The sequence below is a fragment of the Embiotoca jacksoni genome, unplaced genomic scaffold (genome assembly GCF_022577435.1).
Source record: "Embiotoca jacksoni isolate LCO1_2020_lvr unplaced genomic scaffold, fEmbJac1.0.p SCAF_7, whole genome shotgun sequence".
Classification (NCBI taxonomy): Eukaryota; Metazoa; Chordata; class Actinopteri; family Embiotocidae; genus Embiotoca; species Embiotoca jacksoni.
This window is the reverse complement of record NW_027185425.1, coordinates 16,822,123-16,841,654: the sequence shown is the minus strand read 5'-3', so window position 1 is coordinate 16,841,654 and position 19,532 is coordinate 16,822,123. Positions and strand designations below refer to the sequence as shown.

Here is a 19,532-nt window from a genome sequence, read left to right as displayed (position 1 = left end):
CTGTAAGCTATTTCACCATGTGTAGTCAGTCTTCTGTAAACATGTTGCCCTGCCCCTTTGATCTCCTTTTGTGGCTTCAATTTCTACATAGAGAGAAAAAAAAAGCACCCCTCTCTTGTAAAACTGCTGTAAAAAAATGCGCATGATCAAAAACACTGAACGTAAAGAATCAGCAGCATCACGGTTAGACGTTTTTATGTCGACAAAAATGCAAATTCGATGGTTTATTTCATTCAAGGCTTCCCACTCCTTCCACCAATGCGTGTGATTAATGGGAAACACATCACCTGTTGGATGGAGAACTTCTTTGACAAAACGCATTAATACTTAGACCTATTTTACATTCTCTTTCTGGCTGCATCTACCTATCCGTGGAAGTACGGGCATAACATTTGTCTGCATGCAAAATGGCCCTGATCAAAAGAGTGATAAAAACATAGGGAAGAATATTTCCCCGGTATCATGAGAACTTGTAAATCTGTGTTGGCAAACATGCACATGACTACCCATTTCATTCCATCGGAGGCTTCCCACGTCTTCCGCTTTGTTAATGATTAATGAGACAGACGTCTCATTTTGGACACAGAACGTGCTTGACAGCACACATCAATAATCAGAGCTGCTTTACATTCTAAGTCCACCTTGCTATCAGTCGAAGTGCAGGGGGAAAAAAAAACACTTTACTGCATGCAAAATGGTTGGAGAGTTTCCATTCGTGAGTAAACATCAAAACCAATTTTCAGAGGAGGCTGGAGCTGCAGCTACCTCTATACCTGAGTACAGGTTTACTATACCAGGGGCTGTTCCAATCTCACAACCATCACATGGCTTATAGCGAGTTGGCAAGAGAAATTGGTTTGCACAAACTGAGTCTGTGTGTGTTAAATACTTGTTTCATTTCATTACCGTGTTAATGTGTATTTTTCTTCCTGTGTCGTGAATGTCGAGCACCGAACAGGGCTGATTGATATCCAGAAAATATTGTGGCTTTTCAGACAAATTTTCAATTCAAACTGCCATTATTTTTTTAAATTAAGGAGGTTATTTGTGGTGCATTAATAGTAAACAACAAACTCTATGTAATTCTACCAACAGAATCACATATTGACAAAACTTAAAAGCAAACTTGCTTTTTTCATCTCAAAACTGACCCATTTAGTTCGCATTTATTACGATATTACATTAGTAGAACAGTGGACCTATATATAATATAATATGAAGTATATATGGTGTTATTTATGAAGAAAAACTACATATTTGTTCAGTTTAAATAAAGACAAACTGTTGATTTCTGAAAATGTTTTGATATCTGGCTGCTACACTTTTGCATCTTAAAGGTATTGTATAAATTCAGATTTCCATTTGTTGATTATAAATCAGGTCTTGGTGCTGTATAAATACTGCCAAAGTGTCTAAATGCTCAGTACACGCAGAAATGCACACAGCCTGTGTTCAGCATCTGTGCCATTTGGACTTCTGTAAGCTTGTGACAAACTCACACTTATGTCATATTAGCACGGCCCACCGTCCAACCTTTTATGTGGAAGAAACATAGACTGCATATAAAAGTTGATGTCGCTTCTGGGGAGAAATAAGGGAAATGTGAAAGTGCCTAAAGCTGCAATACCACCAGGTGCCACTAGAGGTTGGCTACAAAAAGCCTCCAACTCCATAGACTCCAATTCAATTTCTCTCATGTAATTGAAAGTCAATAAATTTTGTTCACGTTATTTTGGTGTTGCTAGATAAAGTCACTCCTTCTTATTAGTTTTCTGGCGGTCCATCTGAAAATAATCCCATCTTTAATAAAAAAAAAAAAATAAGCTCCAAAAAGCTGTGTTTTTGGGGACGTGTCTGTTTGATTGACAGGCCAGTGGTGCAGTCAGGTTACGGCTATAGGTGGGCGGGACGTAGTATCATTGGATTTCTAATCAGATCAAGTCACATCCATCGCTCACTTCCCCCCCCCCCCCCCCCCCCCCTCCCCCAGCTCATCCAAATATGGTCACTTCTGGCTCCAAACTGCTCCAATCTAGCAAGAGGGCACTGACCAATATACGAACTCGAGGCTTCATAACAGCCGTTCACAAACCAATGGGTCACTTACAGACACTGCCTGTTCTTAGTCGACCTCCAGAGAGATGCTTAAGAGAGATGTTAATCTATTGAGATGGTTTTTGGTATTCCAAATAAAAAAAGAAAATCTAATGGACCAAGATTGCCAACAAAAGACATAAAGTATAAAATATGGCACCTTTTAGAGGTCCAGATTCAGATCTCAGATCTCAGATTTGGTCATCAGCTTGAAATGAAAATATGTTGAAGTTTTACTCTTTTTATGCACATCTTCAATGTGCACATAATGCCTGGAACTAAATAGAATAATACTAAAATATATATATTTTTTAAAGATTTTATTGTTTGAGAGGGGCATTTATTTCTGCCATTTTTAGGTAGGAGCAGTAGAGACAGACAGGAAATAGAGCCAGGGGATGACATGCAGTAAATTTCTGTCTGGAATCAAACTGGTGACTCATTTCTGACGGTAATTCACCCCCTGTGGAACGCAGCCGAACCACTCAACTATCAGGTCAACCAAAAATATTTTTCAGTCGCTTTTACATTTGGCTGAGGTGGAAAAGTAGGCATTTCTATGGAAGTATAATAGTATTAGAAACCAACTTGACAAATAAATTATGACATAACTCCTATGAATCTGTGTAGAAGGATGAGGCAGCTGTAAAATAAAACAAGGAAAATACTTATATTCCATATTACTTTTGCTCATTTGACTATTGGCATTTTTTCTACCTTGATACAAAAATCTTAAATAGGTCAGCTTTAACAACTTTATTTCTTTGAGACGTCATGTTTGTAAATGTCTTTCTACAACGTGTTTGCAGACTTGTAGAAGATGAATTTAACATTTAAACCATGGTTTAGATCATTATTTATGTATCAGCTAATATTGTAGCCTTGATATTAATGCAAATATTTAAAACATCTTTAAATCTCATTGGCCAGCCAGTAGGTCAGTCACTACAACTGCTGTTCATATTTGAAACCGACAGAATTGTATTTTGGATTCTAGTGGAGATGCTGAAGCATCCAAAGAACTTGAGGGTATTTTGGGAGAATGTACAAGACATCTTTTCTCTTGATGGAAGCATACAGTCACAGAAAAAACACTGAGTCTTGGTTTTGAATATTTCAGAGTGTACACATCATATCGCCGGAGCTGAAACAAGGTGATGCAGAATATATATGATACAGTCAGACAGTGAGGCTTGAGGTGGTTTATCCAAAACTAGAGCTACTTAAGGAGGAAAACGCATGTTCAGGCGTTTAAAATGGTGAGCCTGAGCTGAGGGAATTGGAAACATAGTGTGAAGGTTCATCTCAAACTGCAGGGCTCTGAGCTCGTACTCACTGACACCAGCCTGGAGTGAATAAGGCAGCCTCACGGGGAGTTAACACACCAGAGAAACTTTATTGCTTCAGGCAGCTGCAGGTACATGGATGGGTGTGAAGGACGTGACAAAAAAGGGCCTGCAGTAATCAGTGGAAACGCAATGATGGAATGCCTAAGTGAGTGGCTAATATAATTTTGCAATCATAAAATTAGATGCAGGATCAGCTGCTGAGCCGGGTCAAATGAGTTAAGGTTTATGAGAGTTAAGTTAATAACAGTAGACCGAACATCAACAAGGGCATAAAAGAGGTAGGCGGTGATGTGAATGGAAGGAATATGTGCTGCTTTGGCGCAGTGAAGTAATCATCGCATTCATTTACAAAACAAATTCTACAGAGGACCAAAGTCACAGAAAGCATTTCTCTCCACTTATGCTGCCACGTCGTGCCAGTCATGATATGCATTATTTATTCCGAATCCATATAGCAGAGATACCATAAGTTAGCATGTCGAACACGCATACATGCGGTCGATTGATGAGGCGGGCGGAGTCATATAAATTTGAGAATGTCCTCAAGCAGGAGTTTTCAACAAAATCAAAGAAAAAAGGGCTTTGACTCATGCGGTGAAGAGCACACAGCTCGTTAGACTGACTCAGTGGAGGCACACTGCTACCTGGGTCTCTGTTTCTATAAGCATTATATATACCTGCAGACTCTAGGTCTAGGTTAAAATGTACCATCAATATTCTGTACAAAAACTGAAAATGGTCTTTATCCTTGGATTTTGTATGAAATAAACAAGCAAGAAATCGTGAGTGTTAAAAAGTGACCTTTAAATGTGCACGTGGGTTTTTCTACAATTGGAGAGAGTTGTGCTAAACTAAGCTAAGCTAAGCAGCTGCTCCTTACTGTTCATACAAGTAATTAAAGTATGATTCCTAAAACTGTTTTTTCTTTTCTTTTTTTTATTTCTTTTTCTGCTTTCACAGAAATAGCTGGCCATTGCAGTCTTTAGAAAATGTCACTCAAGAAGGAATCCAAAGTATATTTGTCGAGAACTATTTCCAGCTGCGGATTAAAACATTTTCAGTGCTGAAGTTACTAAAAGTGTAATACTACAGAAAACCACTTGGGGCTGGCTCCAAAAAACCTCTGGCTCCAATAGACTCCCATTCAAAAAGTGTCAACTTCTCTCACAAAATATAAAGTCAATAGATTTTTTTTTTCCACGAGTCATTATGGTGTCATTAAGTGGTGGTCCTTTTGAAAATAATTTCACAATTATTTAGATACTTGGACTCAGAGAAATGTATATTTAGGGACGTGCCTGGGGTGCTATCAGGTTTCCAGTGTAGGTGGGCGGGGCATAGTGCTCATAAAAATATGGTCACTTCTGGGTGCAAAAACCCAAGATAGTGCGGCTTTAAAGCTGCAGTTCATAAACGAATGTGTGACATCACATGCCATTTGCCCTTTTATTAATAGACATTTGGTGCTCTAGTGGGTATTTTCAGCAGCAGCACGGTGTTGGTGAGAAATCGAACAAAATCGACAAAACTACAAACCCATGTTCATCGTAATAAAAAACAACAACAACTTGTCATCCATGTTTTGAAATTTAAAAAAAGAGCTCCATGGCACAGGAATAAAATATGTCAGGCTTTGGAACTTCTAGTAGAATTAGCTGCTTGTTGGTTCTGGTCTGTTAATGAGATTTGCCAAAACTTACAAATGACCCTTTAATGTTGATAGAAGGGCAAATGGTCACATCAGATTTACTTCTGATGACAAAGTACTTTTTTTAATGACCTGTGTTAATATGTCACATACGCCAGTCAGGACATGTAAACATCATGAGCGAGAAAAGCACAAAGTCCAGTCCAGTTTTTAAAATGTTTTAAAATAACACATAGCTGCTGGGCTAAGAATATTCTCACCTTCAAAATGTCAGGAGCTCAATAAACAGACGCAGTTTAAATGTGACCACTTTGCATCTCCCCTTTTATTCACTGAATTTTGAAAAGGTGTCATGAAGCCAGGGGTTACACAATTTTTTCCAGCCCTCTGAGAATCGTTTAGAGACTTTGTTAAGCATAAAAATCAAAAAGTCCAGCTGTACAGTCAACATAGTGTCTGACTTTAAAAAGCACAAAATGTGTTCATATTGGATCTTTTTTCAAAGAAACTACCTTCATTTAATGAATGAATCCAGTGAATGGCTGTGAGCTGACCTCTGAAATATTCCTCCATTTATTCAGATCTTGTCAGATGATTTTGCTCGCACCTTTCAATCCCTCAGCGCCCCCTCGAATCCCCTTTATGTGCTCGAGCAGGAAACATAACCAGGCCTCTCTTTTTATTAAAACAAAGCACTGAGCTGAAAGTCAATATCTGTGAAAATGAAATACTCTCTACCAAAGGCAGAGACTAGAAGTATGAAGACTCATAGATGTGATACCATCAAATGTAAAAATCTGGAGCTTTTTAATTTTTTATTCTCTGAGTGATATTATTAGTTATGGAGCAGAAATTTCACAGAAAATCCCTCTGGGTTTCTTCTCGATTGCCTTTAACATCTCTTCTTATTCATCCCCGTCTGGTGCCATTTCAGATATTGGATGTTGATGATTGCACACTTTGAGGTTTTCTTACTTCTAGATTTGACTTGATATTGTTTATATGAAGGAATTTTTGCTGTTAGGCTACTTTATTTTTACTTTAGGTGTTTCTATAAAGCCCCTTTTCAGACATGGAATATGTAACTTTGCCGGCTTTATCTGTCTGTGAGAGTAATGGCTTTTTGTCATTCAGACAGAGATTTGTATTATGTAAATTTCCCTCTTTAGGTTTAGACCGGCTTTAGCCCCGCATGGAAAATAAAAAAGAACAGCAGCCCCATCATTCATTTGCAAAAGAGGCCACTCTGGTTAAACAGCGGGGACACTAACACTGCCTGACGCAGGATGCAGCGCCAGTCAGCAGAAAGGCTCAACGTGCCTCAGCTGTCATCTGGCAATGTGCTGTGTTTCTAACATGAACATTGTGTTTACAAAAACAGAATCAAATCTGACTAAAGATACAGTAAAATAACTAACAGCATGATAACTTCCTGACAGTTATTATTATTATTATTATTGTTATTATTATTATTATTATTATTATTATTATTATTATTATTATTATTATCGTTAACCGCTGTGTAGAGACGAGCCTAAAATTCACGACTCAAACTGGGTTTCCTGGAGGGTTATCAGAATACATGCCGCCAACACCACAGGCCTAAACACTGTTTAATGTAACACAGGAACCCTTACAGAAACAAAGTGTTGTAAGATAATGATATCAATGAGGAGGCGTGTTGTCTTTTCTTTGACAAGCTGCATTAGTGATTTCAAAACGTAATATGCTGTTTAAGCCTTAAGACCTTTACGCACCGCAGGGATGTTTTTTTTTTTTCTTTTTGTGTGATTAATTTGTATTTTGATGTATTTTTTTCCAACCGTCGTTTTTGTCGCGAGTACTTTAGCACGAAACATAAATATTAAGTGGCGAAAATGCAACTTTTTTTGTTTTTTAGAAGGATATTGATTCTTCTGTGCTCTCCCACCGTGAATAAAAGCATCAGTCAAGCAGCGGCAGGCAACCATAATGTCACTCACTGGTTTGTGAACTTCCATTCAGAAGCCTTGAGTTCTGTATTTCAGCCGTCACCATCTTGCTATTTTGGAGCCAGAAGTGACCATATTTGGACGAGCTCGGGAAGAGCTTGTGGTGAATCTGACTCAATTTGAAGCTATGTCCACTTTAATATACAATATATCACATCAATCCATCCCTTCATATGGCAGTGTACTGAACCTCACATCACAACTGTGATTGTTTGTATCTCTAGCCCCAAAGCCGGTGTTAGTTGACAAAGGGCACAAAAATAACAAAGACAACAATCCCAAGGACGAGTCTATCAGCACAGTAAGAGGTTTATGTAGTTTATTTTTGGATGTAGGAGAGCTGGCAGTAAGCAGGCAACAGTATCACAGCAGGTTTGGCTAACGTACAAAAATCTCTTCTTATTTTTTCTCATGAGGAGGAGAAGGACGAGATCTTCATCCCTAGATGATGTTGAAACCACCATTCTTATGAAAAATTAGCCGATGCAAATCTGTTCTAACTCTTTTGGAACAACTGTCGCAAATTCTCATCACTGCCTGTATGAATAGTTTTGATGTGAAATATTCACAGCCAGGTCACGTCATTTATTCATCGTGCCCCTGTGTGTACAGACATTTTAATCAGTGGCCATTTTCCACCCCAAACACTTATTCTCATAATTTTAATCTTTTTCATTTTATAAAGAGAGAAAATGTTGATTACTATAAAAAAAAAATAATTAAAAAAAAAACAAAAAACTGTGCAAGACGAGAAAACCTTTGTAACCCTTGAAAAAAAAAAAATCATTTTTATAGACTGATTCAACAATGTCTTGAAATGTCTTTTGTGCAAACTTCATGAAGTACTTTTAATGGGTCAAACAACAAGCTCATTTAATTTTTTATGTCTGCATGTTTTATACCTTGTGCTGCTGTCATATGACAACCTTCAGATCAGATTTGTGCTGCATTGGAAGTGTTGCCGTATTATTACTGGGTCTGACCTACTGAGATTACCTTTGCGAATTTTATGTAAAAATAACTCTCATGCTCATCCAGACGCGACGCTGACACGTTAAATTGCCGTCACATTTACTTCTGAGAGTTGACGCCCACCGAGCGACTCGGTTCAGCTGAGGGAGAGCACATTCTCTCAGCTCAGCTGAGACGCCTTTCTCCGAGCATATAATACATTGGAGTCTACAAAACTGCAGAATTTTGATGTCTTAAATTGCTCACAAGTAGCAGAGGTAAGCTGAGGAGAAAAACAATTTCCAGGGAACACAAACTGAAAACACTTTACTGTAACTACAGCCTGCAAACTTGATGACTTCTCAAAACTGAAGATTAGGGTGGAAATCACAGCTCGCTCACTCCCCCCCGCCCCCCTTCCTTTTCTGCTTGCACTCCCCCCGTCGTCGTCTTCCTAACCCCCCCTTCCCTTCGCCTCCGAGTCTCTGAAGTGTGAACAGACGCTTTGCTGTCTCAGCTTGGCAATCTTTGATCAGCGCAAGGTTGCCAGCCTTCAGTCGGACAAGGTCAGGGGAACGGGGATGATGGTCGGTGTGTTGTCAAAAGCAGGTGAGCCGCCACCTGTTTGCCAATATATTCGGCTCGCTCTCCGATCTACCCGGACCCTTAACGGCAAAGGTCTTCAAACTGAGTGGAGTCAACAGCCTGTTTTACAGGCGTAGGCCTTTTCATTGATGTGTCTATTATATAAGTGTCCCCAGGTATCCTTGTCAAATGCACCGCCTTAGACAATAACCAACCTTGGGCTGTATGCAAATCTGCAGTCCGCTGTGAGTTACAGAATCCTGAACAGCAGACGGGATCACTTCTAAGCCTTCCTGTGCACCAGCCTATGTCAGTGCTGCTGATAAATGGCTGTATAGTTTGTTTTTCTGCTCCGATAGCAAGAAACGAAATCAACAGGCAAGCTGTGTCGCTGCAAGCTGTAGTCTTGCCAGTCTTAAACCCAATCCTCTTTGCTTCCCTCCAGGGGGGAATTTGAATGACCTGATCAATTTCTAATCAGGAAAAGACCTGCAGCCTTTCTTTCGTCGTAATGGAGTTCCCCACAAATCTTCTATATGGAGGGCTCACTCACAAATTGCAAAGAGCAAAGGGCAGGTGGCGTGTTTTCTAGGGTTACATTTTTCAGATGTATTTCTCGCCCTGTGCGGTGATGATAACATTTTATCTCTAGTATGGATCTGCTGTTACCTAAATATAGAAGCATTTGTAGAATCCCAAACACAGCTGCACATGAGACTGAAACCCTGTACAAAGGCAGAGGTGGCCTTTTCATGTTGCAAATGAAACCCCAGGAGATCTGCCAGCTTTGTCAGTTGTGAAAAGCCATGGTCTGAAAAAAAAAAACACTCTCTAACCTTATTTTATTCTGGGAATCTTGTCACCTACGTGTTTCTGACTGACTCTATAGGTTCCCTGAAAGCTCAGACATCGTTTATAGTTGCGTTTCCCGACTCCTTTTATCTGACAAACCTTCACAGCAGTGAGAGATGAGTTCAGCTCCACCTTCACCGAAAACACCTGTTGTGTTCCAGATGTGTTTGTTTGAACAGATTTCAAACTGTTCGTTAAAATGTGTTGCATTTGTACTACTACTTTACTTTACCTTAAACCCATTTACCCATATATTATTATTATTACTTATAGCTACTTCAAGCCTCGATCAGACATTTAACTATGTCTTTCAACCATGTATTCCTCTCTTTTAGCTGCTGTAGCTAAATAATTGGTGTTTCAACTGTTTACCCATCATATTTAGCACTATCAATTATATAAAAGTGTGTTTGCATGTTGGCATGCACACTGCCACAGTTTGAAGCTCAACGGTTCTCATCCATGTACTGTATCCATTAGCTTTAGCTTTTTTCCAGTTCTTTTCGCTGTGTCTTCTAACTGAGTGATTAGATATGGCTTTAAACAGTTTATGCATTATTAGTCTGTCTAGTAGTATGTCGTGGTCGACCGTGTCGAATGCAGCACTGAGATCCAATAATACTAAGACTGAAATTCTGCCACCGTCTGTGTTTAAGTGGATGTCGCTGAAAACCTTCACAAGAGCAGTTTCAGTACTGTGGTGCTGTCGAAAGCCTGACTGGAAGATATCAAAACACTTATTTACGGCCAAGAAGTTGTTCAGCTGTTGAAAAACCGCCTTTTCAATTATTTTACTTAAAAATGGGAGGTTTGATATTGGCCTGTAATTTTTCATTGTTGCAGAATCTAAATGAGCCTTTTTTAGGAGTGGTTTGATAACTGCAGTTTTTAGGGCCTGTGGGAAGACACCTGAGAGAAGGGATGACTTTACAATTCGTAGAAGATCAGTGGTCATGCAGTAAGAAATATTTTTGAAAAAGTGTGTTGGTATAATATCCAAGCTGCAGGAGGAGGACTTCAGATGTTGTATAATGTCTTCCAGACTTCCATGGTTGATTGAATGAAATTGTGCCATGATATTTGAATGGATATTATTTAGAGACGGGGACAACACATATCCTGTGGTTGGTGTGGAGGCACTTACTGCTTGTCTAATTTTCTGTATTTTGTCAGTAAAAAATGAGGCAAATTGATTGCATGCCCAAGTGGACTGGAGCTCAGCAGCTACTGACACTGGAGGGTTCGTTAGCGTGTCGACGGTAGCAAATAAGGCGCGTGTATTGTTATTGTTTTTGGTTATGATGTCAGAGAAGAAGGACTGCCTTACATTTCTCAGTTCCAAATTATAATTGCAAAGTCTTTCTTTATAGATCTCATAGTGAACCTGGAGATTTGTTTTTCGCCACCTGCGCTCAGCTTTTCGACACTCTCTTTTCTCTATTCTGACTAGCGTGGCATTTCTCCAAGGAGATCTTTGCTTACCAGCAACAACCTTCACTTTAGTGGGTGCAATAGCATCAATAACATTTTTAACTTTAGAATTTAAGTTATCTACAAGCTCATTGACTGAGATGCCAGAGAGGGCTGGAGTGGAGGAGAACCTCTGAGTAAATCGTTCAAATATGGTCACTTCTGGTTATAAAAAAAAACAAGATGGTGACAGCCAGAATGCAGAACTAGAGACTTCAAAACAGCAGTTCACAAACAACTGAGTGAAGTCATGGTGGGTTGCCACTTGTTAAAGCAGATTTAATACATAGACGCATACAGTATATTTTCAATTGTAATTGTAGTGTTTTTTTAATAAATTGACCAAGCAGATCCACAGTCCTTCCACATTCTGCAATAATACCTCCTGGTATAGAATCACTGGTTTAACTTATATAATTCATCAAAAAAATGTAATTGGACATTTTAATTGGATGCATTTCAACTAGAATATTGGGCAAGACCATGAATGATATCCTTAATGTGCACCTCCTGAGTGTGAATTTGTGTGTAAGACACAGAATCAGTCATTTCTTTTGGAAATTTTCAAGGTTGTCGAATTTGGACTTTTTGAATTTCATCTTAGTTAACAAAAGCTGCTTCCAGTTATTGACTTATTTCTTAACAGTGCAGTTTAAAGGGTGGTTACGATTGTTTCCTGTTTTTTTCCTGGTGGATTGCAATAATTTTCAGTGTAGACATTTCTGGTGTTTGATGGTCTGTGTTTACAAGCTAGGACATTGTGATGCATCCTGGGTAATTTGGCAGTCTTAAAAACAAAAAACAGCGTTGAACAAAATGCTGGACATGAAACACTTTTCTCTGTCATGTCGTGTTATGAACTCGTCTTAGAACTATTAGTTGTGTGAAATTACAGGAACACAGAGATGTTGAGAATTTACATTCCCATAGAGTTAAACAGTATTAGAGCTTCACATTCAGTTTTCCACATTTCTTACCCGCATGTGTGTCACAAAAATGTCCTTTTATTTGCCTTCTAGGTGGATCATTAAGGAATGGATGACACGTCGGTCACTGACCCCTCAGAGTCAACATGGGTCTGTCAGTAAAACGGACAAAATCTGATTAACCAGGAGACACCGAGCTGACAGAAGAACACAGCGGATTTAGCTTCCTCTGATTTTAATGAATCTGCAAAAACACCACGCTGATGGGTTTCTTTAAGGACATTTGTTAACCAAATCCCGAATTGTCTGAAAAATAAGGTTTGCTTATTCAATAGCAGCGATACACTTGCACCTTGTGGTCATTGAGGCTGCGTTTTCCTCACTCCTTCAGGACTCTGGATTTATAATGATGGTATTGTTGTCCTTTGCACCCCCAAAGTTTCCTACCAACTGATTTTGACTGTGACATTATGTCTCTGCCGAAGCGGAGGAAAGTACGGACCTTTGCTCTCCTCTTTTGTGTCATCACATTTACAACGTTCCTGTTCAGCTACACCTTCCGCGACCCCTCGCTTTACTTCTTCAAGTACGCCTTTCGCCTCTCGGACAACTTCTTCTCCAAAGGGCCGTGCGCCTGTCGACAGTGCGTCGCCGAGCTGGAGGACGACCCGTGGTTCGCCGAGCGCTTCAACCTGTCCATCCACCCTCTGATGACCAGGGAGAACAGCGTCCTCTCCGATGACACCTTCAAGTGGTGGCAGGTGAGGCTCCGATTATGTGTTGTGTATTGGATTTGCATTGCTATCCCACAGAGGACTGAGAAAAAAACAAGCATGCACGTTGAGCTTCTGAGAGCAGCCGAGGTGGCGAAAAGAAAAAGATCCTGAATAAAGAACAGAGATCACACGCTGCTGTAATGCTCCTAAGACGTGTTTGTTTTGGCCACATTGATTGTTTCAAATCTGAGGGATCTTTACCAGGATCAAGTTGTGAAGCAAACTCCCACGCACAGTTTGTTCACATTTAACAAGTGAGATGGAGGATATGGAAATGGTTGTGTTTTCCCACCGTCTCTCCTAAATCTGTAGATGCAGAGATATTTTCCATCAGCACCTGAATGAATAAGTGATGCCCATAACCCTTCTTTTCCTGAAATATGTCTCTGTCATACCGTACGACTGGCAGGTTTGCTGATGTGTAACAATCATGGTGACTCGTTTAGTAAACAAGAAGTTATTCAAGGAATAAAATAAATGTACTTTCTGGCTCTCTTGCTGATAGTTACTGAGGAGATTAAGACCACTCTTATGTCTGTATGGTTAGCATTAAGCCAGGTCCAGCAGGCCGTTAGCTTAGTTTAGCACAAAAACTCCAAACGTTTAACCTGGTGCTGTTCAAAGGTCACAAAAATGGCAGCCAGTAACATTTGAAGCTCATTTATGAAACATGTACTTGTACTTTGTAATCCACTATATTTATTTTAGAGCTTTAGTTAGAGGTTATTTTGCAGATTTAGATTATTAATGTAAAATATAAAATAATGAATGAATTATTTTTGTATTACTATAGTTTAAGTTACCCAGCAGTATATAAAGTAATTGGTATTAAAGTGATGTACACACTAATGAATCAATCATTTTATTCCAATAATATAATACATCTGATTCTGAAATGGGCCATTTTGCACAATGAGTAATTTTACTTTAGGTACTTAAGTACATTTTGATGCTGATACTTTTGTACTTTTACTTCAGTAGGATTTTGAATACAAGACACTTGTCACGTGTAATGAAGTATTTTTACACAGTAGTATTTCTACTCATACTTTAGAAAAAAGGATTTTAATACCTCTTTGACCACTGTTAATATGTTTATTTTTATAGAATATTCAACCCAGTATGATAACAAAGCATGTAATACACCTGCCCATCCACTAGAGGGAAGCGTATCAATGTGGCGTCTTTGCTTCGTGAGATATCAGCGTTACGTGATTTAGGAAACCGAAAGCATGTGAAAACCTACGTAGGTCAGGTTAGGAAAATAACTTTGGTTCGGGAAAACCCACGTGTTTAGGGTTACAACAAAAAAATGTTGGTTTGGTAGAAAGCCCATGATTAGGAAAACTTTGTCACCTCCTTTACACAACCATCGTCACATGACCTGCCTCTTTTTATGTCCACCTTCTTGTCACGTCTAAATGGGTGATCAGATCCAAATAAGCCAAATGTGGGGTAATTAGTTGGTTTATGAAAGCCAATTTTGGGACACATTGCTAATGCTGACAGGTGACCAAAACTTTTTATATGTCTATCCAGCTTAGAAAATAAACACACGCAACCTGCAGGTGAGTAAAGTAAATGAAGAAAGTTCAAAAGTAAGCTAAAGTTTCACAGTAAATGGACTTCTGCGGTGCCTGCCTACCGCCACAGTCTGCTGACCTGCGTGGTTGCCCTCCCTGCTTTCTTTACAGCCTTTGGACAATAGCCACATATTACCTGCAGTGTTGACTCTTATAAAATAGAGACAATCAAAACATCTAGATGATACCAGAAGTCACGCGGACAGGTGTTGTTGTTTTTTTTGCTGTGAAACTCAGTTGGAATATTTGACGGCAACCTGATCTGTTTCTCCTGACAGATAAAACTATAACACTTATTTTGTTGCTGTTGTTTTTTTATGTCATCAAGAATATAGTTACTGCAGAAATACCCTGCTATATGGTGATATTCTTTTCAGGCCACATTCCCCACCCTAACTGCAGCCTAATTTAACTTCATGGAGTCTCTGCTGTTTTGTAGCTTCATGATGAGGACAAGACTCCAGGAATGTACAGATTGAACAAACGAGATACAACTTAATTAGTAAGTGGCGCTGCTGCTGTTTTATGTTTGAACAGAGATTTCTCCCTGACATTTTTTTAATGTTTCTCAGTAGTCGTGTGTACCAATTTACCGGAGAGCTTCATTAACATCCACCGTATTGATGTCATAATAAAAACACTATAAATTATTTTCAATCAGAGGTAACAAACTATGTGAATGAATTTCTAGTCTTTGCATGTTAGTGACGTCTACATCTGGCAAATATCTGGTGCCAAACTATCCTGACTGTAGTTTGTGTTGTAGCACCACAACCTGACAGAGCAGTCAGTGGAGAAACTCTTATCTCGGCCTTTTCCCAGCTGGATTTTGTCACCTGTGTGATTGGTGAGTGTCGCTGTTAAATGATTGCAGGGGAGAGAAACCCTTGGATCCAGAGTGACAGCACAGCCTGATTTTTACTGGTATATTGTAACATTTCCTCATCTATAAACCCAATTTGAGCTCCACTGGACATATCTTAATGGATGTAATGCCAGCTGCATTTGGCCAGTTATCCACAGCGATCGTAAAACACACCAAACATACGCAGCAAATTCAGGTCTTTGAAATAAAGAACTCTCTATTTGAAGCCATCGAATACACTCTTTAAGCAGTCACAGTAACTCTTTTCTACGAGTCGATCTTTTAACATTTTTCAGGAGTTAACTTGAACTCTTTGTTATTTAAAACATGAATCCCATAAAGAGTAAAATTAAACTTTTACCTTGAGTTGTTTTGATGTGAACTCTTTCTAAGTGTTAAGTCAACACTTAAAAGCATGTATTATTTGACACTTTAGAGTTACAATTTAAAAAGGTTTTAAATAGAAATTACTGGAAAATGACAATGTATTTGTCACAAATTTATATTTCACAAATATATGCAGTGTGCACAACAATTCGTGCTGCATGAATACTTTGAAAGTTACAAGTAAACCAACAATTAAGTGTGACCCTGAAATGTGTGTGTGTGTGTGTGTGTGTGTGTGTGTGTGTGTGTGTGTGTGTGTGTGTGTGTGTGTGTGTGTGTGTGTATATATATATATAAATATATACATACATAAATATATATCACTTTCCTACCTTCTACACTTATGGTTTTAAGTCATAGCTCCATTTTATGTGTCATTATGTCTTTATTGAAATGTTCCAAAATGAAATATCATTTTTGCCCATCTTTGGTCGCTTTACTCTCAAAAGTTATGAAGAAATAAAGATGGCATGCTGGGAAATGCTAATACGCACAAAAACACTGCACAGTAAACACCAGTGATGAATAATTTTTCTCAACACCCAACAATTATGCACACCCAAATATTATTCCGCCAAAGAGTATCCTTGAACATAAGCTGTAGTCTTGAAAATTAAACTCCCAAAATCTCTTTCTCTCTGTTTTATTTGACTCCTGGATATTCCACCCTAGAAATGTGCTGTGTAAAAATGGACCCAGTGTTGCCAGATTTTATAGCTGTTAAAATGTTTTATGGATGATTTCTTGTTTAAATCCACTTTCTTGGCAATTAAAATTCACATCAGCTTTATAGGTAATTACACACCAGCCTTAATTTAATTCTATCAAGCCATGTATACTTTACTTTCCGTACACCCCATTATTACAGTACAGCTCTCTAAATTAGAAAAGCCGATTCACAAAATTTATGTCACACAATTATCCTCCCTTTGTCTGGAAGGCATCCAGTGCCGTCGGTATTCCCGCATTCACATCACACCGTGTCCAATTAGAGGCAAGAATAGAAAAATTACTGCAAGGTTGCCTCCTGTCACGACTTATTTCAGGGAATGCTTCTCACTGAGAGCTTGATGAGGCAAGTGTCACATGTCAGCGGTAGCCAGGCCAGATGGTTGGGCCCACGGTGCTACAAGGCAAAGGCGTGACCTCCAGGTGTACCTGGGCTCTCTCTTCCAATGAGCTGTCAAAGTTTACATGTTACATGGCTAAATGTAATTTCTATAAAGGAGAGGTTCTCATTAGATGTCTAGTACAGGTTGAGTAATACGTTTTTTTTAAAGGTTGAGGTTAAATATAACTATAATATTTTACAAATACATACTCTGTAAGTGATATGTTATGGTCCATTTATTTTGATATTGTGTAAAAGTCTTTATTATAATATCATAGACATATGGACATGTCATATTTAATATTTGAGTAACTAAAACTCTGGATGCAACCTCGTGAAATTGTTGCTGAACATTGTGTAACTATGCTGTGTTTGCAGCACAACATGTAAGAGTGTACAGTGTACTCATGCCTGCATTTATTTGCTGTCTCTCCGAGTTCAAAGCCACCAGAAGAAGAGCAGGCCAAAAAGAGCCCCCGCAGACGGAGCTGGCCCCGGCTCCGGGGTTATTTCACAAATGTGCTCGGTGTCTCGAGCTACGCTGCCCTTGTTCAATCACTCCCACTTAAAGTGGCCCTGGAGCTGCGGCTCTCTCTGAGGCCTGTCTGTGCTGTGTCACCAGTGGTTGCAGTCAGAGCGGCAGCCGGCCAACTTCAGTGAAGTGGTGGAGGAGCTGTTCCAAGTCATCCCCGATGAGGTGCTCTACGTGGACTCCAGCCCCGAGCGCTGCAGGACCTGCGCCGTGGTGGGGAACTCCGGGAACCTGAAGGGGTCGCATTACGGCGGCCTCATCGACTCCAGCCACTTCATCATAAGGTCAGCTGACACTTTAGTTTGTGGTACCTCGTTTACTACTTTTACTTTTCTTAGATCTATCTTATTTCACCTTGAGTCTTATTTTCATATTTGATACGAAGACATTGTTCTCGCTTAATTCTAAGATTTTGGAAACACAGTGACATCGCTACCAAAAATCTAGAGATGGTATTATAGATGTAAGATATCAAATGCAGTACATGGAAGGATTTCTAATTTCTAGAAAATCATGAACTTGATAATATCTCTATAATCCTGGCTATGACCCTGCCATCATTTTACTTGCCACTATGGCCTATCGCTAGCATGGTATTACAAAACAAAAATTGACTGCTTGTTCTGCCTGAATTGAGGCTTGGTTCTGATGGTTGCATTGTACTTGGCTTAATTTTAAACTTTTAGAGTAACCTTTAACCAATCACGATTTATCACCTTATATGTTGTGCACCAAAACTCTACCACCACTTCCCTTGTCGGAACTGGTTCAGTGTCATTTGCATTTCGAACCCCCTCTGGTCGCTGACTGGTCCACCCCAATATGGCTGCGCAAACCTACATGCAAACAGTGTTTCCAGACTTTAACAGATTGAAGCTGTGAGCATTAGACAGATGGAGCCAGGTTAGCCGATGCCAGGTATGATAGGTCAAAGCTGGACCAGGGAGTCAGTCAAATGTGTTGAATGTTTTAGGTGATCATTTTACCCTTCACATTTGTTCTTTCTCCCATGTTCAATTAACTTTATTTGAATGGTCTGACTGCTTGTCTTCAAAGTACTGGTTCATATTTGATCATCAATGACAGAGGAATGAGAAGAGCTGCAGATATTCATATTTGAAGAGTCAACCCTCTCCTCTCCCATGCTTTAAAGTGGCTTTGATATAACACCTCTGTATTTATTCAGTACACGTTTATATTTAGATAATTGTCTCCACCCACTTCTCTGCTGCTCAGCTGCAGTTCAGGCATTCGTAAATATCCACCCTGCAAGCGTTCACCGTTTATTTTGCTCATGATATTTCTGCTGGCGTATTACAAAATCCCAAACGCACATTTAAACAAGGTTAAAAATACCATTTTCATCAAAAGGGGTCTCTAAAATTTGCATTTTATCACACTGCACTGATCATGTCATGACATTTCTAAATACAAACCTTGGGGAGTATTCTTTTTTACTTTATTCAATAAGTTGTACATAGAGAGGCTTCAGGGAATGAGGACATGGCTTGAATCAAACCTGGGTTTCTGCATTATGCGTCTCAGTGAGCTCGAAGGTCCATATATTTAGCTCTTATTGGACTGGACCCGCTGAAATTGGGTTTTTATTTTATTTCAATTCACTCCAACTTTAGGTTGGTAGTTCTAGGCCCTCAGTAATTGTGTGTGCCTTTATTCTATCTACCCGCTGAGGCACTCATTAGTTCTGTCTATCACTGTTATTTTCTGCTGCGTCCTGGACTGCACTCAGCCGAGAGGTGTACATGGAGATTCCACTTCCCACATCCTCGCGCCGCACTCGTTAAACATTTGAGAAACTTATCTTAACAAAGCAGCAGATGAAAACAATCGAGTTTGAATATTCAAATGTTTATCTCGTGCTTCAGGGCGGTGGTGAAACAAGAGCGAGAGTTTGTCGCTCTTTGTAATCTGTAACACCAGTTGCGGCTCGGCAGAGAATGAATCGGGGAAAGATGGAAAACACAACAAGGAGATTTTCTCCGAGGGATTGTGGGTGTGTTCTCTGCTGCAAAACTGCCAGCTTTATGATAAAATGAAGCTAATTTGGACGTCAGTGGGTAAACAGACGCGCTCGCTCAGACTTTTGTGCTGCAGTATCTCCAAGCTGGAGAAGTCACAGATCTGAGTCTTGGCTGCGTTGGCAGGATAACTTAAGACTCCGGCTGGGAACTGATGTGAAGCTGAAGGTGAAGGCAGCAGGGGCAGAATATGCATGTTCCTAAAGAGAGGAGTTCTTCTCCCTTGGATTGTTCTGAGAGTATTATTGTTACTTTTCTAGAGGAAGCGGAGACAAAACATGCCTAAAAGCCTCCTCACTCTCCTATTCCCAAGAAGGGCCAGCAGCACACAAAAAGACAGTCAAACTTAAGCAGTTTATTTTCCTTCAATAAA

At 39.5% G+C, this 19,532-nt stretch overlaps 1 protein-coding gene across 1 annotated transcript in view; it reads left to right on the top strand.

The window, feature by feature from the left end:
- Nucleotides 1–19,532, top strand: part of LOC138214678 (CMP-N-acetylneuraminate-beta-galactosamide-alpha-2,3-sialyltransferase 1-like) — a 76,022-nt gene that overhangs the window by 30,364 nt on the left and 26,126 nt on the right. Inside the window, exons 2-3 of the mRNA XM_069176447.1 lie at nt 11,960–12,627; nt 17,211–17,404. Of these exons, the coding sequence (XP_069032548.1) occupies nt 12,337–12,627; nt 17,211–17,404 (485 nt within the window). The 5' untranslated portion in view covers nt 11,960–12,336. The remainder of the gene's footprint in view (nt 1–11,959; nt 12,628–17,210; nt 17,405–19,532) is intronic.